The 25,734-nt window shown below is 31.4% G+C and overlaps 1 protein-coding gene across 31 annotated transcripts in view; it reads right to left on the bottom strand.

Moving 5' to 3' along the window:
- The window catches only part of LOC139481350 (transcription factor ETV6-like), an 80,562-nt gene that overhangs the window by 12,922 nt on the left and 41,906 nt on the right, over positions 1 to 25,734 (bottom strand). For 18 of the 31 annotated variants that reach the window (XM_071264626.1, XM_071264634.1, XM_071264628.1 and 15 more), the window contains 3 exons: positions 24,566 to 24,656; positions 3,036 to 3,143; positions 319 to 420 (listed from right to left, as the gene is read on the bottom strand). In XM_071264626.1, coding sequence (XP_071120727.1) covers positions 319 to 420; positions 3,036 to 3,143; positions 24,566 to 24,650 — 295 coding nt within the window. In that variant the 5' untranslated portion in view covers positions 24,651 to 24,656. Of the gene's footprint in view, positions 1 to 318; positions 433 to 3,035; positions 3,144 to 3,227; positions 3,282 to 24,565; positions 24,657 to 25,734 lie in introns of those variants that run through there. The other 13 variants (XM_071264617.1, XM_071264625.1, XM_071264619.1 and 10 more) reach the window with 3 other exon arrangements.

Here is a 25,734-nt window from a genome sequence, read left to right as displayed (position 1 = left end):
ATGAACAATGCAAAAAACAATCAAGTGACAATACCACACATCAGCAATGAACAATGGAAAAACACAAGCAAGTGACAATACCACACATCAGCAATGAACAATGCCAAACACAATCAAGTGACAATACCACACACCAGCAATGAACAATACAAAACACAAGCAAGTGACAATACCACACGCCAGCAATGAACAACGCAAAACACAAGCAAGTGACAATACCACACGCCAGCAATGAACAATGCAAAACACATGAAACTAATTATTAAAAGCACATGCAATGAACAATACAAAACACAAGCAATGCATTGTTGAACATACCTTTATTCTGAATGAGTTTTTGTAAAGCATTGAATAAGAGATCTCCATTCTTTGGTATTCTTTCCATAAAGTCACTTCGCTTTAACAAACATAACGCTTTACCTACAATAATTGCTACAAATGTAATAAATATGTTGACATATATAAGTAATTACTTACAACCGGATACAGTGCAAAATTCTCGGAAACACGGAAACATGAAATAAACATGTGATGGGCACTGGTTTTGGACAGGACATACATCTGATCACATAATCTCACAACGTTCACCTACTTTGTTCGCTACATAAATTTCAACAGGATTTTCATTTTTAGGTTATATGTTATTTGTTTTGATCATCTTTCTTCGTCAATTTTTTTTTAATGCAATTTGAAAAAATATCATAATTATAGTTTTTACATTTGACTTAAAAATATATTGATAAACTAAAGCTAAGGTGCAATTAGCCACCACCTAAATGGCTGCCAATCAGTAAACCGATGATTGGTTGGTTGCTATGCTTTAAAATCGTGCAAAGATGGACATAGGTTTGATAATGAGTAAAAATGTTGTCAGGATTATATAATTTTTCTGGAAAAAAAGCTTTTTACATGTTTTATAAAATTTGATGTTGGCAAAATCATTTTGTTCAGGTACAAATTAGATAATGTAATTCAAGGTAGACAACTCAAATTTTAATATGAAGAAAAAAATATGACGAAACAATCATTGTTATTTTCCTCTAAATGTCTAAAATCATTTTCCAACTCCTTAAACAAATAATATCTGTCTTCAATATTTTGTAGAAAGGTGCAATTAATTTTCTCAACCTAAAACTATTTTGTTCGTCTTTGTTTCCACATTTTAAGTACAAAAACATTAATCCGCCTTTGCTTTTTTCTTACAATCTAATTTTCAACCAGACTGTGGATAAATATTGATGTTCATATAAGTAAAAAGATGTGGTATGAGTGCCAATCAAACAAGTCAACTATAAAGGGCCCGATAAATGACTAGTTTAAAACCATTCAAACAGGTAAACCAATGGTCTAATCTATATAAAAAAACCAAGAAACGAGAAACACTTATGAACAACACCAACAAACGACTCAGCCGCTAAACATCAGGTACAAACAATTGTAGACAGATGTTAGCAACCCCGGAGCAATCTAGAGCTTGGCAAATAGTATAGACGTTTGTATGTCCCTAAAAACAGTATGTTGCCTTCTATAGGCCCTTTCTGTTTTTGTGTTGTCGGATTTCTGTCTAAATGACTTTACTTTTCATATATCTGTATACTTTATTGACATATAAATTTCATTGTAATACACATCTTCATCGCCCTTTCAAAGGAATTTATGTTTATTTATATAACATTTTATCGATTTATAAATCCAATAGAACAAAAAGTCTGACAGTTTACGGCAGAGATTCAACCCGGAAGACAGGTACTTCCTGATCTGGAACAAAAACTATTGGTTAAAATGTAGACGGATGTTAGCAACCGTAATGGACAACCTGGCTTTTATTTATCTGATAGTTGTTAAAAAAAAGCATTTATTTTATCAGATAATATTTCAAAAATGTCGTTCTCTATCTTTTTCTCATGAATATACTAATTTGCTGGCATGATTAATAAAACATGAATAATTAAATTTTCGTTACAAAATTGTTGTAAAAAAATATATTGCTCTCTTCATTGTGATGGATGAAAAACGTGTAATTGTTAATAATTTGTAAAACTTTGGGATTAGATAATATTGCAATGTTAAACCACAGGTAGGACATTTTTAACCTTTGAGGACTATTGAACTTAATCAAAGCGGATTTTGAAAATAAAAATCATTTTATATCTGCAACATTTTATTTTATCGATTCCTTAAAAGCCCACAGTCAAAGACACCTTCATTATTTCTTTCTATTGTCATGATTGTATTGAAATTACGTTAATTATATTTACATTCTAGTTTATCATTAGGAAAAGAATTCGAAATATATCAATTGTGCATATAATTTAATTTTGCACATTTATCATAAATATTTGTTTATAGCCGGGTTATAAAAGGAGAACATACATCAAATTATGTATTTGGTCAGTAGTTGCAGTGAGATGGATCGTGACGAGAAAAGACGAAACGTTTAAAAGTTTACCGCCTAGCTTTAGTTTTATAAAAATTGTTAGAGGGCATATAATTGAGATAAATTTTTCAAAACAACTGCAAACCATCAAAACCTCGGGTGTTTTCATATACAATTAAGATTTCCGAAAATACTAGTTTACTCAGAAAACCAAAATTATTTTTGTTTGTAACGAGAATTCAAACTTATTTTTTAGAAAAGTAGATGATTTTTGGTAAACATTTCACTTTAATACGTTCAGGTCAAGGAAACGAAAACAAGGAAAGAACTTATTGCCTTTTAAACATTTAAACAAAAAGTTTTAAAATCTACATCTAAGAGTGAAAGCTCTGAAGATGCTGAATGCAGAAACATGCAGCACATTAATCAATATCATAAATAGATGATACCAAAATGAGTGGATTTTAAGTGTCATTTTACATTTTTGTGCTAATACAAGATATTCGAAAATAACATCGCGAAAGACCATTGAAAACGACTTCCTTTGTTTATTCACTAAAAAGGAGGAAAGCAAGAAATGGCAGAAGAAAATACAATTTTAGAAATATCTTTTTCAAGATAATTAAAAAAACATATATACCTAAATAGAACTACTAACCATTCATGTCTATTCTGTCGGGTGGTATTGGCTCGATACAAAATTCGTCGGAGCACCATTTGAGCCATACACCTACTTCATGTTTTGTCCATTGCTGGGGGTGTTTGGCTGCAAAAAAATAAATGATCGATAATGATACTGTTTTTTGTAGATATCAAATAAAAATAACAAACGAAAAATTAGATGACTTACATAAAGTTGTTGCTTCTTCCATTTAAATGCTAGATTATGTGTTTGATATACCTGTATGGTACAATCAAGTACCAATTCTAAAAATAATAATTCAATTGATTTGTGGGGACGCGTCTACGCACTATACTTTTTCGTGCCAAATCACAATGCATTCAAGGTGCACAAACTATTATTATTTTCAGAGCAATATACCAATGAAATGATTTTTAAGTCACTGCATTTGTGGGGACGCGTGAACACATTTTTGTTTTTTTTTCAGCCAAATAGTGATATTTTCGAAAATGAAATGAACTTTTTCATTTCAAGAAATACAACACGTAATGTGGTATGAATAGAATACGCAATACACTGGATACAACATTCTCGATAAAAAAAACAAATTAATAAATAAATAGCAAAAAAATAAAACTCACAAATCACAACAACCATACTTTGATACCAAACATTACATTAGTATTGGTTTTGAATTATATTCTTATCTCAATAATCAAGGATATATCCATTTTCAAGGGTTATTTTATACAACTTCACATTCATGAGCAGGAATAGCAGAGCGATTGCGTCAGAAGGAAGTAACCGGCGATAAAAGGTCCATTTATGTCAATCGATATTCATCGCACCAATGATGGTTGGCTCTTCTACCTCAGGAAAAGCTTACCTTAGTTGTATTGGCAAAAATTTTAGGAATTTTTTGTCCTCAATGCTCTTCAACTTCGTACTTTATTTGGCCTTTTAAACCTTTTTTTATTCGAGCGTCACTGATGAGTCTTTTGAAGACGAAACGCGCGTCGGCGTAACTATAAAATTTTAATCCTGGTATCTATGATGAGTTTTTTTTGCTGTGCAAATTTAAGAACCGGTCATTTTACTGCAAATCATCAAAAATGATACGAGATAAAAAAATAATCTTAAAGTAACAAAAATAAGTCTAGTGCAATATTTAGGAATTATTCATATCAAAAACGATCACAAACATGATACAAGACTATTAATCTTTAAGTAAACTAGTTGAACATTTCTAGTTTCATAAATTATATCAACAATAAGCAGTGATTGGTGCTCTAATATTGAGTATCTATACTGTAATTCTATTCCTTAATTATCTTCAGTTTCTCATATCTTCTCCTGTCTGTGAAATACTCTTAATTCTATATCTCTTTCTAGCCAAGAAAACATTAGCTACATTATATATAAAGCAACCAATCAAAGGTGATATTTACTCCATGACAATTTCATGATGGTGTGAATATCGAATGAATCTGATAGCTCTGCACAGTGAAATAATAGTGCAAATAGAAAATTGACACTGGATAAGGAAAAGTGAAAATAGATGAGCTGACAGTGGACGGCTTTGTCTCACCAATATTTTGAGATAGTGAGATAGTGAGATAGCCTTATAAACTGATAAATACTAGTAGTTGTCTCATCGGCAATCATACAACATCTCCCCATTATTTATGTTAGAATTTTGTTATGGTTCAAATACACAAAGGACCAAATAAGAATACAATATAAAAAAGAAGATGTGGTATGATTGCCAATGAGACAACTATCCACAACAGACAAAAATGACACAGACATTACCAACTATAGGTCACCGTACGGCCTTCAACAATGAGCAAAGCCCATACCGCATAGTCAGCTATAATAGGTCCCGATAAGACAATGTAAAACAATTCAAACGAGAAAACTAACGGCCTTATTTATGTAAAAAAATGAACGAAAAACAAATATGTAACATAAAGACAAACGACAACTACTGAATTACAGCAGATGCAAACTGCGATTTACATGAATTGTTTTTGCAAGATATAATATGAAGAATCAAGGTAGAATTTCAAAATCCGTTTGAAAAATCTGCCACAAATACCATGAGAATATTTTATTTTTCGTGGAACAGTCAGATTAAACTAAAATTATCCAATCAAATCCATGAATATCATAAAGAGGAAGAAACACATTCAGGAAGATTTTCAATGTTTATAATAATCTTGGAACAGATTAATAACGAACTATTGACAGCAAGTATCTGTATAGAAGAAAGGAGTAAACGAACTGAATGAAAGACTGTTTTACTGCATGTTTTGTTGTTTTTATGAAATTGTCATTGCTTTAAAGAAAATGAAGTTAATAGTATGAAATTCAAAACAGTGTGGCTGTGGCCATTGATTGACACATTAACTTTATCCATTGACTGGGACAATTTACGTTAACGTTTGTCTGTAACGACCACTGTTCACGACGTACCTACGATAGACATTTACACTGTGGGGTCACCAAAGGTTTCTTAACGCCTTTAATTATAAAGTAATTCGAAAAAATAATCAGGAATAACCTTTATGTTTTGATTTATATAATTGGTATAAATCAAAACATCGTGTTATTTCTGATTAATTTTTTCGAATTACTTTATTGAGGTGTTGAGAACCTTTGGTGACCCCATAGTTTAAGTGTCTTTAAAAAGTACATAGTGATCAGTGGTCGTTACATACACACGTTCACCTAAATTGTCCCAGTCAATGGATGAATTTAATGTGTCAATCAATGGCCATAGCCACACTGTATTGAATTTCATTCCATGTCAAAATAAAAACGTAAAAAGAGTCAAATTACCCTTTAAATTTTGTTCCTTGTGTAAAATATAATGACGCTCATAGACAGAAATACTAAAAAAATGAACGAAAAACAAATATGTAACATAAAGACAAACGACAACTACTGAATTACAGCAGATGCAAACTGCGATTTACATGAATTGTTTTTGCAAGATATAATATGAAGAATCAAGGTAGAATTTCAAAATCCGTTTGAAAAATCTGCCACAAATACCATGAGAATATTTTATTTTTCGTGGAACAGTCAGATTAAACTAAAATTATCCAATCAAATCCATGAATATCATAAAGAGGAAGAAACACATTCAGGAAGATTTTCAATGTTTATAATAATCTTGGAACAGATTAATAACGAACTATTGACAGCAAGTATCTGTATAGAAGAAAGGAGTAAACGAACTGAATGAAAGACTGTTTTACTGCATGTTTTGTTGTTGTTATGAAATTGTCATTGCTTTAAAGAAAATGAAGTTAATAGTATGAAATTCAAAACAGTGTGGCTGTGGCCATTGATTGACACATTAACTTTATCCATTGACTGGGACAATTTACGTTAACGTTTGTCTGTAACGACCACTGTTCACGACGTACCTACGATAGACATTTACACTGTGGGGTCACCAAAGGTTTCTTAACGCCTTTAATTATAAAGTAATTCGAAAAAATAATCAGGAATAACCTTTATGTTTTGATTTATATAATTGGTATAAATCAAAACATCGTGTTATTTCTGATTAATTTTTTCGAATTACTTTATTGAGGTGTTGAGAACCTTTGGTGACCCCATAGTTTAAGTGTCTTTAAAAAGTACATAGTGATCAGTGGTCGTTACATACATACGTTCACCTAAATTGTCCCAGTCAATGGATGAATTTAATGTGTCAATCAATGGCCATAGCCACACTGTATTGAATTTCATTCCATGTCAAAATAAAAACGTAAAAAGAGTCAAATTACCCTTTAAATTTTGTTCCTTGTGTAAAATATAATGACGCTCATAGACAGAAATACTAAAAAAATGAACGAAAAACAAATATGTAACATAAAGACAAACGACAACTACTGAATTACAGCAGATGCAAACTGCGATTTACATGAATTGTTTTTGCAAGATATAATATGAAGAATCAAGGTAGAATTTCAAAATCCGTTTGAAAAATCTGCCACAAATACCATGAGAATATTTTATTTTTCGTGGAACAGTCAGATTAAACTAAAATTATCCAATCAAATCCATGAATATCATAAAGAGGAAGAAACACATTCAGGAAGATTTTCAATGTTTATAATAATCTTGGAACAGATTAATAACGAACTATTGACAGCAAGTATCTGTATAGAAGAAAGGAGTAAACGAACTGAATGAAAGACTGTTTTACTGCATGTTTTGTTGTTGTTATGAAATTGTCATTGCTTTAAAGAAAATGAAGTTAATAGTATGAAATTCAAAACAGTGTGGCTGTGGCCATTGATTGACACATTAACTTTATCCTGGGACAATTTACGTTAACGTTTGTCTGTAACGACCACTGTTCACGACGTACCTACGATAGACATTTACACTGTGGGGTCACCAAAGGTTTCTTAACGCCTTTAATTATAAAGTAATTCGAAAAAATAATCAGGAATAACCTTTATGTTTTGATTTATATAATTGGTATAAATCAAAACATCGTGTTATTTCTGATTAATTTTTTCGAATTACTTTATTGAGGTGTTGAGAACCTTTGGTGACCCCATAGTTTAAGTGTCTTTAAAAAGTACATAGTGATCAGTGGTCGTTACATACATACGTTCACCTAAATTGTCCCAGTCAATGGATGAATTTAATGTGTCAATCAATGGCCATAGCCACACTGTTTTGAATTTCATTCCATGTCAAAATAAAAACGTAAAAAGAGTCAAATTACCCTTTAAATTTTGTTCCTTGTGTAAAATATAATGACGCTCATAGACAGAAATACTACGACTTACATTCAACTTTTGTACTTATTTAAATACCTGACTTTTTTGTCTTTTTTAAAGCTAAATGCTATTTTCTTATGACACTCATGTTTTGGCTTTGCAAATCATGAAGGTACAAACATATTAATCCTGTCTATTCCTTTTCTTTCAATCAGATTTCCGACCAGACTTTGCAATAAAGAACGAACACAAATGTGTTTCAGAGGATCGATATAGGCTCTGGAAAGTATCGAAAACATTGAGGACACGTGCTTGGTCTCACAATTAAATTTGCAAAGTCAGTAGTAATTTGACTGACGATGGGGATCTAAATTGACATTTTTATGGAAGCTGCTCCCCATACCCTATAAAATCAATCAAACCTTTGAAAATTTAAATTAAGTCTATTCATATTTGTATAATTTTAATCGTGTCATACTAGCTTATCATAGTGTCATACTAGCTTATCATAGTGTCACACTAGCTTATCATAGTGTCACACTAGCTTATCATAGTATCACACTAGCTTATCATAGTGTTTGCTGGATCAAAACTATAATTGGAATCTCTAGGACATAACTTATAGGTCGTTCATCTTAGAACGGAGATATTTCTTAATTTTCCTTTTATATTCGAAATAACTATTTCATGTTCTGCTCTTTGCTCATTCTAACATAGAAAGACATTATATTTGTCAATAATGTAAACCTCGCTCACACTCTGTATAAGAATATATTTACAATTATATAATAACGATGAGAGTATTGAATGTCAATACATAGTACACTACCAGTTTCCATTGTACTGGAACAAAATGCTGACGTGATCTAAAAGTCTGTGGATCAATAGTCTGCAATATAATCATCCGAATCCAACTTGATCTGTTACTTATCATGGTCAAACAATATACAAAGTATCAGATTTGCAAGCATAACAGAAAAAAAGTGGGGATAACAGATTATTTGCATTGATTTTCGAAATCCAAGGACCATAACTCTGAATAAAATAATCTGCACTGAACACAATTCGAAAAGATTTCTATCTTGTCATGGTAAATCAATAAACCAAATATCAAATTAATATCTTCAAGCATGACGAAATTTTTTTGGGAAAAACCCGTTTACCTCCGTAATTGTTTTAGGTCCAGGGACCAAACCTAAGCACAAAATTATCAAACCGAATCAAAATTCAATCATGATTTGTAACTGGTCATGATAAAATTAAATACCAAATATAAAATGAATATCTTTAGACATCAAGAAATAAACTAAAGAAAGCCTATTTGCCGGAATGACGGACGACAGACAGACCTATACCGATTGTTAATGAATTTGGTTATGTATTCCAGTAAAAACAGTTCCACCAATCCTGTTTTATCATAAGTAATGCTTCGGGTGTTATATGTTGAGCAAAAGGTTCCAGCTCTAACTTTGCACTTGAGTTTGACCCCACAATACCCCATAAAAGCCAACACATTTCAGCTTGCTACCATTGATAATGATAAAACCTTACCATATAAAAAGCTTCATATCGTTAAACCGATAAAAACAACGAAATATTAGGACCATATTTTGTAAACAAGGGTAAACATTAACAATATTCACAACAATGAATACTTGATTTCAACAGTGGCATCAAAGAAACAGTTTTAGTCATCAAGATTAAAATAGAAAGCAATCGGAGCAAAATGAAAAACTTATTTTGGTTTATATCTATGATACTATGATTTCAAATGGTAGTATATACCAATCAACGTACTTTTATGAGACAACGTCAAACGTAAGTAAAATATACTTTAGTTTTACACAAAAGCTGAATAATATTCTCTAAAAGACGCAGTGATTTGTTTTGATTGTTGGAAAAGTAAAATCACAAAAATACTGAACTCTGAGAGCATAATTCAAAACGGAAAGACCCTAATCAAATGAAAAAAATCAAAAGCTCAAACACATCAAACGAATGGATTACAACTGTCATATTACTGACTTGGTACAGGCATTTTCTGATTTAGAAAAAGGTAGACTGAACCTGCTGTTACAGCTAGCTAAACATATCGCTTGTATGACAATTGCATCCAATTCCATTATATTGCCAACGGTGCATGATCAAAACAAACAGACATAACAGATAAATAAAGGCAACAGTAGTATACCGATGTCTGAAAGTCCTTAATCCATTGAGAGAAAACAAATCTGGGTTACAAATTAAAACATGAGAGAAACACATCAACAACGAAACAACAGAAACACTAAAGTAAAACTAAAAAGCCAAACGACAATATAACACACACAGAAACGAACTATAAGATAACAAAAAATACTGCCATTTTTAGAGCAACACATGCTGGTTGAACCTGGTTTTGTGGCTAACCAAACCTCGCGCTTTTATGGCAAGTTAAATATAACACTAAAAGGACAACATAACATGGCATAAAAATGTCAAAAATACAGCAGTCAACATTGTTTTACAACCCCAACCACTTAAAAATAAACAAATGTGTAACAAAGAAAGCACAAAATGGCATATAGATTAAGCACATCAGCAAAAACTATAGACAGGAATACACAATTTTACCATAGAACAATAACACAATGACGGGATGCATAAGTATAGAGCCACGTCATATATGTAACAAAGAAACTTAAAAAGAACATGTGCTGCATTGTAAGCAATCTAATTAAAAACCGATCTCTCATCGCTCCTGTTTCTGATATGTCGCGTGGGAGATCTAACGAAACCGGCTTTGAGGTCACATGTGAGTGAACTAAAAGTCATGAATTTATAAAGATATGCAAATGAGTTGACGACCTATTAATAAGCCAATCAAAAAAGTTTATGAATTATTTTGACTGACGATTTCGTCGTAAATAAAATGAGTTACATCCCTTTGCCTTACGTTAAACTTCCAAGATCATGGAAGACTCAATCTCAAAGACTCACATGTGACCTCAAAGCGGGTTTCGTTAGATCTCCCACGCGACATATCAGAAACAGGAGCGATAAGAGATCGGTTTTTAATTAGATTGCATTGTAAGTTAACTAAAATCTCTAAAGCTTCCATTGGCAAATTCTCTTTTCAATGTATTGCTTCATTATAATTTGATATTCAACGTATATACGATAGTAAAGATCACACTTTAAAAAGAAAAAATATTAGGATAAAATAAAGTTATACATATATCATATGCCATGATAATACCAAAAAACGTTCGAGTTGTCGTTCTTACTTCATTTTTAATCATTCGTTGATGACAGATGTTTGAGATCTGAACAAAATAAATGTGAAAAATTTGTAAAAGGTCTAAGCAAACTGATTATGTGTATACATAACATCTGGAGAACATTCCAAACATATATGCTTGCCTTTATAAAAATGATAAATCAAATATATATTGTTTTGATTTGAAGACCCATTTTTGGTATATTAGACTGCAATAAGTAAACGAGTTCATTGACCCCTCTTGTCTAAAATGCTTCTGGAAAACAATCAATAAAGATTCCAGGCTCATAACTAACCACTATATATATTCGCATTTCATCGTTACAAAATATTCACGGGACTAAAATTAAAACATTGAAAACCAAAAATTCATAAAGTTATGGCAAATATGTTCAAGGTCGTGCGTGAGGAAGACAGCGTATATTCTTCTACAGGACAAGTTTGAAAGTTATAAGAAATTTAACCAAATGACAATGTACGGTCTTTGCATGATAACATGATACAAGACAATATACGTAAATAATAAAACAGGATAACAAGTTGTTGAATACATAATTTTCACCAATAAATAAAATTCTTGTTTTCATTTCTTACATTATAATGGAAACCCCTATCTACCGAAACTTGTTCGGGTAGTCCAAAATTAACAACAATCTCTAAAAGTGGATCGTAGGTTGATTTTGTTAAGATAAGTAGTTGTTAGTTGAAAAAAAACCTCATCCTATATACAAGGCTTATATCTATATACGACAGAGTGCGTTTCGTCTTCATAAAACTCATCAGTGGCAATTGAGCCAAATACAATACAAAGTTGAATATATCGTAATTTGTATTAAATGCCAACGAACCAGATAAGAAGCGACTACTTGTCTGTGTAATATTATTTAAAGTAAACAGTATGCATCATATGCTTCTAAACCATAACTTCAAGTAAAAAATGAAATCAACACTGTATAAATTTCTTGCGTCCGAAGCACTAATCTGGATTTATCTTCATCAGGGAAGCTGAATTCCGAATATGTAAAAGTCAAAAATGTATAAGCCACGAAACAATTGAAGAACTAAATGATAAATTTAATGATTGATTAAATTTAAATTAATGTTCTTATGAAAAGTATTGAATATGGCAGTTGTTGTTATCAAATACTAGTACATGTAATCCGTTTCTATGTATGTTAGTTTTGCTTTAAAAAAATAAATACGGTTCTGTCTGTGTCTTGTTTCGTTGTTGTCCTTTTATAGTTGATGTATACCTCCTATAGTTGATGTTTTCCTCTTATAGTTGATGTTTTCTTTTGCAGTTTAGTGTTTTTGTTGTTTCGTTTTTTTCTCTCTTATAACTGATGTGTTTATTCCGGTTTTAGTTTGCTACCCGGATTTTCTTTCTCGTATTCGATACATGATTATTGAACAGCGATATACGTATTTGCCTTAATTTATACATCATGTGCTTGTAAAACATTTCTTCAAGTAAAACAATAATACTCAACACTTTATAAATTTCAAGCGTCTGAATTGTTTTCTTCTGGGTTTATCTTCACAAAGAAAGCTAAATGCCGAACATTTGAAAGCAAAGGCTGTATAGGCACCGAAAGAGTTGAAGAACTGCATGACCAAAAGTTACATAAGCATAAAAGACAAACAAAGGTAAATGAACACTTCGTGCTTCCGAAGAGCTTTTCTGGATTTACCTTAATTAGGAACGCTTTATTAATTCAATGTATGTCTATATTTTGTCAACATTAGCCGCTGTCATAATGACATTGACGCATGTTTATATATAGCTAATAAATTTGTTCACAATGTTCTTAGCATTTACACTTTTTCATATAATGTAACCCTATAGAGAATGAGTGGTTTTTTTAAATAATGATTCATGATTGTTATGTACCTTTCCAGATAATTTGCAAGTTTTTAGGTGTAATTTAATAATATAAAGGAGCTACACTATATACTTTTTGTAGTGATATTTTGCAAAATAAGGAATCTTTTATTTTGATCTTTGACCTCGATCTGATTTTCGCATGATTTGAAAACAGGGCAAACGAAAAAGTGTTTATGATAATCTTTCAAATAGTAATCAATATAGCAACATGTTATGTGCACGGAAATCAATCAAATTTGTGGATGGTGCATTCTAAATTGCCACATGTTTGCAGATATTGCAAAAGTCTCTTACTATCCATTCTAATTTGTTAGCAGGTTTTACGATTCAAGTCTCACGAATTAATATTCTACAGAAGTGTAAACATCATACTGATTTTAAGCCATCTTTGTTGTTTTTTTCAACTGATTTTTATAGTTCGTTCTTATGTTGTACTGTTATACCACTGTCCCAGGTTAGGGGGAGGGTTGGGATCCCGCTAACATGTTTAACCCCGACACATTATTTATGTATGTGCCTGTCCCAAGTCAGGAGCCTGTATGTTCAGTGGTTGTCGTTTATTTATGCGTTACATTGTTTTTCGTTCATTTTTTTACATAAATAAGGCCGTTAGTTTTCTCGTTTGAATTGTTTTACATTGTCTTATCGGGGCCTTTTATAGCTGACTATGCGGTATGGGCTTTGCTCATTGTTGAAGGCCGTACGGTGACCTATAGTTGTTAATGTCTGTGTCATTTTGGTCTTTTGTGGATAGTTGTCTCATTGGCAATCATACCACATCTTCTTTTGTATATTATTCATTTTTTAACAGATTAAATTTATGATCATCATGTTATAATGTACATGTGTAGAGTAAAAAATCATTATCATTGCATCCCCCAAGTGTCAAAATTTATAAACAAAATAGCCAGGTATATTTTTTTTTATATAAATGCAACATTTGGAAACAATAAAGAAAACTCGGTCAACTAACGCGTCCAAAACGCAGTACTAATTTCTTTGTTTTCGTTGCATACCAGTATTGTCCTACTTATAGGCATTATATACAAAAAAATCTTTATGTCATTGTAACGATCACGTTACAGGTTGTAATTATATGTAATCATTACCCTCTAACATTATAATAATATCTGACCCTGACATGTCGAACATGTTTTGTTAAAGTAGGAAAATAATCCCCTTTTCATGTACGTACGGTAGTACTAACATTCATCGACAATTTCGATTGGTTCAAATATATAGGATGTCCAATATACTTCCTGCTCAGGGATATTGTAATTTAAGACCACATGTCTAGTTTGTATAGATATAGAAAAGGATGTGCATTTCTATAACTATATAGGTTACGTAGGGATAAAAGAAAATCGAATTTTATAAAACACAAAAAAGCATTTAACAGGCTATTATTTGAACTTGGAATTATTTTCAATTATGGAATTTGCATAATTTCTTGTGTTTAAAATTTTTAATAAATTCCATGTGTATTTGGTATTATAATCTTTTGAGCGGTTAATAACACTTTCCATACAATGTATTTTGGTTAGATAGTGTTGTGCGCGGCACAGTACATTCTATTGAAAATATACTATCTTCATTGTAATAGAAAGTGTTGTGCGCAGCACAGAACATTTTAGTACAGAATAAATATGGAATTTATTAAAAATTTCAATAACAAGAAATCAGGCAAATTCCATAATTAAAAATAATTCCAAGTTCAAATAATAGCCTGTTATTTTATATTTATATTTAATGTGCAACAATATACTCCCATGCGATACCATAATTATTTCACACTTTTAATAAACTTATCACTCAATGTAGCTTTGATATACTTAAGAAATTTCATAAACAAAGTTATGCATTTTAAATATAAAAAAGAAGATGTGGTATGATTGCCAATGAGACAACTCTCCACAAGAGACCAAAATGACACAGAAATTAACAACTATAGGTCACCGTACGGCCTTTAACAATAATCAAAACCCATATCACATAGTCAGCTATGAAAGGCCCCGAAATGACAATGTAAACCAATTCAAACGAGAAAACTAACGGCCTTATTTATGTAAAAAAAAAGGTTATTTCAACCAGAGGCTATTGTACGAATTAACAGTCTGACTCAACAAATAACATTTTTCAATTGAAAAAATTAAATAAACCGTCATTGTTATCGATATACATAAACATGTTATTTTATATAACTAAATACCATGTATACTATTTATTGGTTGTTGGTACCATTAAATCTGCATGAGAAATTTAAAAAAAAAATCATAGTTGTGCTATGAATCAGGCAATATCAGATTAATAAATGTTTCTATGTTTCGACAGATTAACAGTTAGACACTCAAATGCTTAAAATTCGTACTGCATTTGGAAATTTATTCGAGTGTTCACTGATGAATGTGTTCAGCATTGTGTTTCTGTAACTTATAGTGGATGTGTTCCCCTCGGGTTTGGTTTAATTTTTTTTTATTGTGACCCGGATTTGTTCCAATTAAATCGATTGATGATTATTGAATAGCGGTAAACTACTGCTTTTTTATTTGTAGATAAAACACATTTTAATCCTGGATTATATGATGAGTTGATTGTGCATACACTTATCATTCTTATATAATCTTAATATTAAAATGACAAAGGTGAATTATTTAAGTACTATTTTTTTTACTGTATTCTGATGACAAATATGGTTATTATAATCTTTACCAACATAACAAAAACTTCATATCATGTGTGAACCATCATATGGAAAGTTTCCGAAATGCAGATGACTTATTATGCAGAATTTGATAATTTATGAATAAATATTCAAATACGCATGGTCGAACAATTAACGCAAAAAGATGTTCAGTTTCGTGTTCTGCTAAATTTTAAATGACGATTGAAAACAACTATCATGTCTAAATATAGCATGAAAAGGAATATAATCCGTAGAGATAAATCGTATGAATATTTGATGTTATTTATTGTAAAAATTATAACAATTTTCAATTTTTATAATAAACAAGCAATTCTGTAAAATATATTTGTATTAATTTCTTAAATAAATGAGGTAATACTGACAAAATCAATAATGAATCAAATTGTCAATTGGCATGAAATTAAAAGTAATTTACAAATCGAACCGATTTCGAAAAGAATACTGAATTATATTATTTCAATATTGTTGTTGTTATTGGTTTTGGAAGGCGACTTACTTATGTAGTAATTGCGCCTTAAATTCATATAACATAAGTACTATGAATATATACTTTCATTGAAGTCTGGAGCTGGCATGTCAGTTAACTGCTAGTAGTCTGTTGTTATTTATGTATTATTGTCATTTTGTTTATTTTCTTTGGTTACATCTTCTGACATCAGACTCGGACTTCTCTTGAACTGAATTTTAATGTGCGTATTGTTATGCATTTATTTTTCTACATTGGCTAGAGGTATAGGTGGAGGGTTGAGATCTCACAAACATGTTTAACCCCGCCGCATTTTTGCGCCTGTCCCAAGTCAGGAGCCTCTGGCCTTTGTTAGTCTTGTATTATTTTAATTTTAGTTTCTTGTGTACAATTTAGAAATTAGTATGGCGTTCATTATCACTGAACTAGTATATATTTGTGTCAGCTGAAGGACGCCTCCGGGTGCGGGAATTTCTCGCTACATTGAAGGCATGTTGGTGACCTTCTGCTGTTGTTTTTTTCTATGGTCGGGTTGTTGTCTCTTTGGCACATTCCCCATTTCCATTCTCAATTTTATTTCAGTCCTTAATTTATTTTTAGTTTTGGCGAGTTATAATATCAAACTTTGGCGAACATGGTTGACTGAATTACTCAGAAATATATATATATATGTTGAGAGACAAAAAAAAAAAAAACACCCCAACACATAACAGAAGATACATGTAATAGGAAAATGAAAAAAAGCAAATGATAGTCCCTAATGAAATGCATTATTTATTGATCGGTATCATAAAATTGTTTAGAAATGTTATCTGGTTATTCACCTTTGTGTCGTCTGTGATATACTTATATAAAAAAAGTATATTTAAAAATTTATTTCAATATTTTATCGTTTATTTGTTTGTCCCCTCAATCGATGAAACATATTGAATTTACCATGACTTATCCTTCTTTTTGGAGCACAAAGTATGCACTTTTTCATAGATTTTGTAGATTTTGAACTGACGTTTTACGAATCGTGTATTATACCTTACTGTTCTAGTTCGGGTTTGTTCATGTTTACATAACGTGCAGTAATGCCTATACAAATGTGATTGTAATCTTGTCGCATCGACACATATAGTTTAAGTATACGAAATCAGTCCTAAAGTAAGCCTACACCTCTAAACTAGGGATGCAGAAACTTTCTGTAAATTTACTAAACATAAATTTTAAAATACTCATCCGACATTGGAGAAGACATAGCCAATGTTTCACAACTTTGTAACGATGGGGCATCAAGGGGTTATCAATGTTCCATATTCGTAAATTCATACAAATCAAAATAAGAAAAAAAATATATAAAGAGTTTATTGCACTCAAAACTGAGGGATAATGGGTGTTTCGTCAGGGCACAACTTCTTCTTAGAATGCAATTAGTTAAAAGTTCATGGTAGGGAATAAAATAGAGAGTATATTAATAAACTCATCATAGATACCAGGATTAAATTTTGTAATCATGCAAGACGCGCGTTTCGTCTACAAAAGACTACGAAGAAATGAAAAGTTGACAATATAACAAACATTCTTCACCGGAGCAAATAGTTAACAAAGATACCAGGATTATAATTTAGTCAGACGCGCGTTTCGTCTACATAAGACTCATCAGTGACGCTCATATCAAAATATTTCTAAGCCAAAAAAGTAGGAAGTTGAAGAGAATTGAGGATCCAAAATTCCAAAAAGTTGTGCCAAATACAAAAAGTCTTTCACCGGTGTGTAAATTAGGAATACATTTGTGTACAGTAGAACATTGTCCAACATGCACATATATTACATTATTAAGTGTATTTCGAGCTGTTACGTGTATTCATACGATTCATAAGCAGACAAAGATGGCATTGTGATACAATAGGTGAAAAAAGGTGCCAGAACTAACATCAGATAATCAGTTTTATAAGGTTAACTTCATATAATGATAAAACATCCTACCGAGGATGAGAAACTTTGGTGAGAGGTGTCATTGGAATACGTTAAAAAGGTGTCATTGTGGTTAGAACTCATCAAAGATACCAGGTTAATAATTTGATTCGCTAGACGGGTGAATTAGTCTATATTAGACATATTAGTATAAACAAGTGAAGACAAACAATTCGTAAATATAGCTCAACATGCAGACTTCTTATACGTTCAGGTATTTCACATCCGATATTTTATGGAAATATTTTTTATAAAGGACAAAAATGTCAGTATTCACCTCAGAAGCTAACACAACATTTTTTTAAATAGACTTATTAAGAAGGAGCATGTATTGTCAAATTGTTGGAGAATGCTTTTTATCTGGATGTTTAAAAAAAATTAATTCAGAAAACTCTGATATCATTTAGATTAATTTAACAATCTAATAGGAGTTTCAAGAAACAATTGCCAAAGGACAGACAGTTTTAAGTTCCAATTAGATTTTCGGAATAAAAAGTATAAAGTGACCTGGAAATATTTTTTAATTTCGAAAACTGAATAATGAAATACGAGGAAAGAGTTGTCAGAATTGTCAATTATTCCTCGGTAAAGTGACTGGTAGTAACACAATTAATCAGACAATATGCTGTCAAGGAAGCATATATGCATTGCATTAGTACAATTTTAAAAGAGCAGTGTACTTTAAATCCATAAAATCAATTGGGACAATTGAATACAAAGATATAATTTGAAATTAAAATTGAATCTTGTCAACGAAGTCATTGGTAATATTGATACTACTACATTGATAAATTGATATCTATATCCCTATTTTCCTTAAGAATTGAATATCTTTAGTATTTTAAATAATAAATCACTGAAATTGCAACTGATTTTGTCATGATCTTTTCGAATTTTATTAACACTCTGGTTTTGGACAGTAAAAAATAAATTTAGTAGTTCCGAGGTAGCATCACTCCTGCAGAATTCATCTATGCCTATCCTATCTGGTAACATCGAAACTATAATTATTTGAAGAATATTACTTTTTGGTGATCCATAATTGGTAAAAATTAAGTGTAAAAGCTCTGAATCATACGCATCCTTGTCCACATTATCTGCCCTTAAAGGATTTATAAAGTTTTACATTTTAAATTATTTAAGCCATAAGAATCGCCAAAGAGACATTAACTGTTGAAATGCGCATCCAGAAAAATAAAAAAGCCCGATAGATTGGTAGGGTACTCGGATAATCTATAGCCCGATTGATTGGTAGGGCCGATTGATTGGTAGGGTACTCGGATAATCTATAGCCCGATTGATTGGTAGGGTACTCGGATAATCTATAGCCCGATTGATTGGTAGGGTACTAGGATAATCTATAGCCCGATTGATTGGTAGAGTACTAGGCTAATCTATAGCCCGATTGATTGGTAGGGTACTCGGATAATCTATAGCACGATTGATTGGTAGGGTACTCGGATAATCTATAGCACGATTGATTGGTAGGGTACTCGGATAATCTATAGCCCGATTGATTGGTAGGGTACTCGGATAATCTATAGCACGATTGATTGGTAGGGTACTCGGATAATCTATAGCCCGATTGATTGGTAGGGTACTCGGATAATCTATAGCCCGATTGATTGGTAGGGTACTTGGATAATTTATAGCCCGATTGATTGGTAGGGTACTCGGATAATCTATAGCTGATTGATTGGTGGGGTATTCGGATTATCAATAGCCCGATTGATTGGTAGGAAAGTTGATAATGACCGGTATTGTTTTACAAAAGGTACAATGTCTTTACGTTTATCGTGACATTCTTCGGCAATAGTAGACTTGGCAAGTGTTTGATACAGGCACTTGTTTGTCGTACCATGTAACTTATTACCCATTTATATTATTTGAAACTACGTTTTAGCATGACTTGTTACTGGTAATATTAGTATTGAATAATTCTGTTTCACAATTTTTAAACATGACCAAGCCTTGGATGATTTAGAAGGCATTTTTACAAGTAAATGCATCACTAACATGATTAAGTTAAAGTGAAATAATGATCCAAACTGTTCAGTATATTTTTATTTCATACATAAATACCATGCAAAATAAAGGCAACAGTAGTATATCGCTGTTCAAACTCATAAAGCCATGGACAAAAAACAAAATCGGGGTAACAAACTAAAACTGAGGGAAACGCATTAAATATAAGAGGAGAACAACGACACAACACTACAATGTAACACACACAGAAACGGACCAAGCATCAGACAAAATCCCACGAGAATAACAAATATAACATCAAAACCAAATACATGAATTTGTGGATAGACAAGTACAGTGACACGTCTTATCGCAATATGAATTTACACTAAAAAATAAGAGAAAACAAACGACGCAACGTTAAAATGTAACACACACAGAAACGAACTATAATATAATAATGGCCATATTCCTGACTTGGTACAGGACATTTTTAAAGGAAAAAATGGTGGGTTGAACCTGGTTTTGTTGCATGCCAAACCTCCTTTTTTTATAGCCATGTGAAATATAACATTAAAATGACAACTCAACACCACATGACTACAATATAAATAAATTGGAGAACGCAATTGACAAAGAAACACACGAACAACAGCCAACAAAGGCAACAAGTTCAAAATTTGAATACGCCAGAAGTGCATTTTGTCCACACAAGATCTACTAGTGACGCCCAGATACAAAAGTTTGAAAGCCGAAACAAGCCCAAAGTCGAACAGCATCGAGGACCAAAAGATAAAAAAAAGTTGTGCAAAAAACGGCCAGGGTTTTCTGTTAATAGTTACCAGAACATCCCTATTATTTAGAATAATTTAGACTTTTGCAAACAGTAAATTTATAAAATTATTATACAAAAGATGTACATGATAAAACTGAAGTATTAACTAATTACAGGAAACAACTGAAATACATTACATAACCAGTGTTACTTTAAATATGGCCCCGAGCACGAATGCCTGTGGTGCTATTTTTTCCCATACTAGTATATATGAATATGAAAGTTTTCCTTGTTAACTAGCTTATTCATATACTGGACAGTAGATTTGTCAACTTTCAAAGTGAAGCATGATGATTATTCTAAACTGTTACATTGTTAATCATGATTTCAATATATATGTATAGCAAATCCTTTCAATAAGGAAAACACGTCCATTAAACGGGTAATGTTTTAGAAATGTGATATTCGATCCTTCCTACGGTAACATTAGTTTTTTTTCACAGTAATTGTTACTTTAAATGACAATCTCTTTGAATAGAGAATATAACAACAAAAATCTTAAAAACAAACTGGATTGCTTTGGTCAAACTTTTACAAATGCTTAATGGGAACAAGTTGCGATCAGACATTTAACATATTAATATTTTGGCTTAAATTAGATTTTAGGGCGCGACATAACTCCATGTTTGACATTAGTTTCAACTTCATCAATCTGTCTGTATAAATTCAAAACACATCGTGAGTTAAAAAGACATTTATTCTTGAACTTTATATTCTCAGTGTAAACAAGTAATGATTAAATACTCTCATTCGAGACACGGTATGACGCATAAAAATAAAAAAAAGTTGAAATCGAAATTTAAAAGAATCGAAGTGATGGAGTAAATTTATGTCCGACTGAATTCTGAACACAGAAAGCTGAACTGAATGTTAAAAGTTTGTATATGTCAATATATATACAACACAAAAATGTAGTAAAACTGAATTGTGAGAACTAGTTGTCTATCATAATGCTTCTGAGAAGAACAAGAGAGTCTACAGGGAATCATAATGTAGAGATATTCAGACATTCTTCGATAAGGTTTTGGCTAAGTAACGCCGCTGCCATTGAGTAACTTGGAATCTGTATACTTTTTAACTTTCTGTGTGTGTCTATCAATATGACACATCTTTTTATTGTACACTTTCCTCCCCGATGTGTTTGTACCTGAAAATAACAGTCCTATTCAAGTTCTTTTTTTTTTTTTTTAAATTTGTTTAAGAGTTGAAACTTAAGGTGCGTTCTAGATTAACTGGAAGTTTACACGTTCTAAACTCCCGAAATTGTCAATAGTTTTGTGGTTGATTGTTCAATTCTTATCTTTTTTTTTTTAAAGTTCAATGGCAAACATTTTATGAATATTCAGGACTAGGACACTAACAGTATATCTAATATATAAAAAGTGAGCCAAAAGGAATTAAGAGCTAGAAGTTTGGACTGCAATTGAAAAATGATAACATGTTGCATAAAGTAAATAAAGGCGACAGTAGTATACCGCTGTTCGAAAGTCGTAAACTTACTGTGAATATAAGATTTATAGCCCAGAAACAGATCATCAGAGAATTGAAATCTACTATCGAAATTTTCAGACATTTCAGAATATTTCATATGTCAAAGTAGCAATTCATAAGGCTGGATTGTTTCTCAAAATAGATTAAATGACCTAGAAAATCTATAGACATCTTTTGGCCTATTTCTAATATCTTGTTAGGAAGCCCTTTGAATGAACTTTTCTTGACATCTTTCAATTAAAAAAGATTATATATGTCTGAAACAAATGTGTGTCTTGAATAGAATACACTTACACACTACAGATAGAGATAATGAAATGACAATGTTTTCCTAGAAATCTGAGTCTTGATAATGTTCCTATCTCACTTTGTTTACCTTTACTATTGCACATTGATACACGGATTTTTAGGTTAAAGTACGGATTTTCAACAAAAGCAAACTAAGTTTTTCAAACTATATACTAGTTTGACCAAGGGATAACAAAATCTTATACATTTTAAACGAGAAAAACGGGCGACTTAGACCTTAATATATGGCATATATTCTTATATTTGAAGGCCACACGATGACAACTATATGCATTAGTATGTCTTTGATGTTGCTGTGATGCTGTGTAGACTTTAATACATTTTTATCTAGTTGTAGACCACAAGAGTATCCCATTTCTTCTCGTATTCCTAATTCTGCAAACGGTTTTATACACTTATAAAATTAATATTTATGTAGTTGTTCAGTTTATTTATACGCATTTGAACCTAAATTTCAACAGAAATTATTCATAGAAATGAAAAGCTTGAAAATAGTCCTATCTCTGATTTATCTTTCGGCAACCTATTCGAAAAATGCAATCATCTTTAATGTAGGCCACATTTGCTATCAAGCAAGCATAAGTGTTTTTTTTTTTTTATCTAAGAGTACCTTAAAACAGATTTATACTGTTTTGCTCCGACATGCTCAAAATGGTTTTATAATCTATACAATGTACGCGTCTTCACATCATACCACCACCCCACCATACAAAGCAACAAATAACGGGAACTCGAAAATATTTATACAAATTGATCATGCCAAAAGTATATTACTAGAAAATAAACTAAACAGTAAAGGTTAAAAAATACAAAGACAAATGATAAGAACAATATAGTTAGTTATCAAAGGTACCAGGCTCATAATGTGATACGCCAGACACGCGTTTCGTCGACTTAAGACTCATTAATGACACTCGGATTGAAATAGTTAGAAAGCCAAACAAGTATATAAAATTGAAAACAACACGTTAAATAATTTCTTGCGTCCGAAGAGCTTTTCTAGGTGAAGAGCATTGAGGACCAAACATTCCAAAAAGTTGTGTCAAATATGGCTAAGGTAATCCTAGCCTGAGATAAGAAAATCCTTATAACACGTTACCAAAATGATAAGTAAAGTCATTACCTGAAAACGTTAAGACCATTGTGTATTATTTGTTGATACGAATTATTTATCAACAAGGTCTTGGTATCTTCGAATGATTTTTAAATTACTTTTATTTAAAAAAAAAAAGACTTTCTTTACCATAACCCTAGTTCTTAGTCTTTGTTATAAGACATTCACTATTACGATTAAATAGGGTTTTGTACAAGAAAATAATTATTAAAAGAGCATCCAAAATATATATCCTAAAAATGAATGGGAATTGTCAGAATACTCACAAAATGATACAATAAATTGCTAAGAGAAAACACAAAATAATTCAGACCAATAAACAAAACAGAAGTAACTTAATATAAGAATATGGCAAATAATCGGATAATTTTTCTTTCAAAAAGAAGCGGAAGATAATATGTTAGCATCCACATCTAATAAGGGAAATGCTTGATAACAATTATAACTAAAATTGTGGGAAGTCATAAAAAACGGATAATATCAAATGTTGTCATTAAGCCTAAGGATTTGAAAACAACTATCATAATCCTGATTTGGTGTAACATGAATGTACCCAATAAATAGTGGGTTAAAACTGGTTTTTCAGCATACTATACATTAGCCTCTTTTTTATCAATTTGTTGGTTTTTAAGGCCATGTTAATGATCAAATGATGATGAGGTGTGAATGAGAAGCATATACAAATGTACGATGAAGTCAGCTGGTTTAGAAGTCGGGGTATAACTGTTGACTTATTAAGCCTAACAGAAAATTGTGTATGTAGAAAATGTTAAAAGTGTCATATTTGCATGTATGGGTTGCATTCAAAATATGACATCAATATATACTTACCAAGACTTGCTGGGAGAACAGTTTGTTGTGCGTTGCAGGATAGTTGTGGCGGTTGATAAATTGTGCTCGGCCATATATTGAACATTACACTCTGAAATAAGTAAAAGATATAATTGAACTGTGTGTTAACATTTAAAAAATCAATGGAAAAACAAAACAAAACCCATTTGAATACTAAAAATGCTTTAGCGACAACCAGCAAAATGACTAACAATTCATTCTAAAATGTTAAAAGTTGATCAGTACAACATCTTTTCTATATAGAAAAAATGTAGAATGATTATTGAATTGTATTTTCGTCATATTTCATGATTTATTTCTAATAATTATAGGTTTGAATGAGAAACAGAACTCATACAGAAAAAAAAAGAAAAGGTATTTTGCAAAGTTCTTAAAAATTGCTTTTAGATATTGATGGTGTTCTGTCATACTCAATATCCCATATTTCAATGAATGCTTACATCTCATAGATACCATTTAATTTTAGATGAAGGATGCTATTGAAAGTAGAATATCTGCATAGCATCTTAATATTGACACAGATAAACTACTTCAAACTATAATCCATGACAAGTGTGATGATTTCACTTCCAAATTGTTATCTTCCCATTTCTTAGTAGTGTAATACCCTAGTTTCAATCGTATGGCGTTTACTTATCTATGATAATACGTAATGCATTGGGTGTGTTTATAAAATACGGACTTCATAACATTATTTATAGCTTACACAAGAAAAGCTTCAACAGTTATGAGGAAGAATGACATAAATCAACATTACATAATTTTACGGTCACCATCATGAATTGATTGACCCATTTATACATTGAACAACTTTCAAAAATTTCGAAATAACTAGTACCACATGTTTTGTTTGTCTTATCGCTGTTTTCCGTTTTTTAGACATTGCCATGTAAGCATGTTAACCATTTACCAAGTTTCAATACTGTTGTTATCGTTCGCCTCTCATTTTAAAATCATCCAAATTCAAAGACAAAGACAGGTTATGTCGAACGTTTGTACCTTTCAATTATACTGTTTTTACTTTTGAACTCTTCAAAAGAATGTTGTGCATGCAGTAGCTGTTAAGGGTCATCCCGAATTTGACATGTGTACAACGAAGAATATTGCATGTGGTATTTGGAAGAAATGTATGCTTTTCCTGCATGAAA

This window comes from Mytilus edulis, chromosome 7 (assembly GCF_963676685.1).
Source record: "Mytilus edulis chromosome 7, xbMytEdul2.2, whole genome shotgun sequence".
In the NCBI taxonomy this organism is placed as follows: Eukaryota; Metazoa; Mollusca; class Bivalvia; order Mytilida; family Mytilidae; genus Mytilus; species Mytilus edulis.
This window is presented reverse-complemented; position numbering and strand designations above follow the sequence as displayed.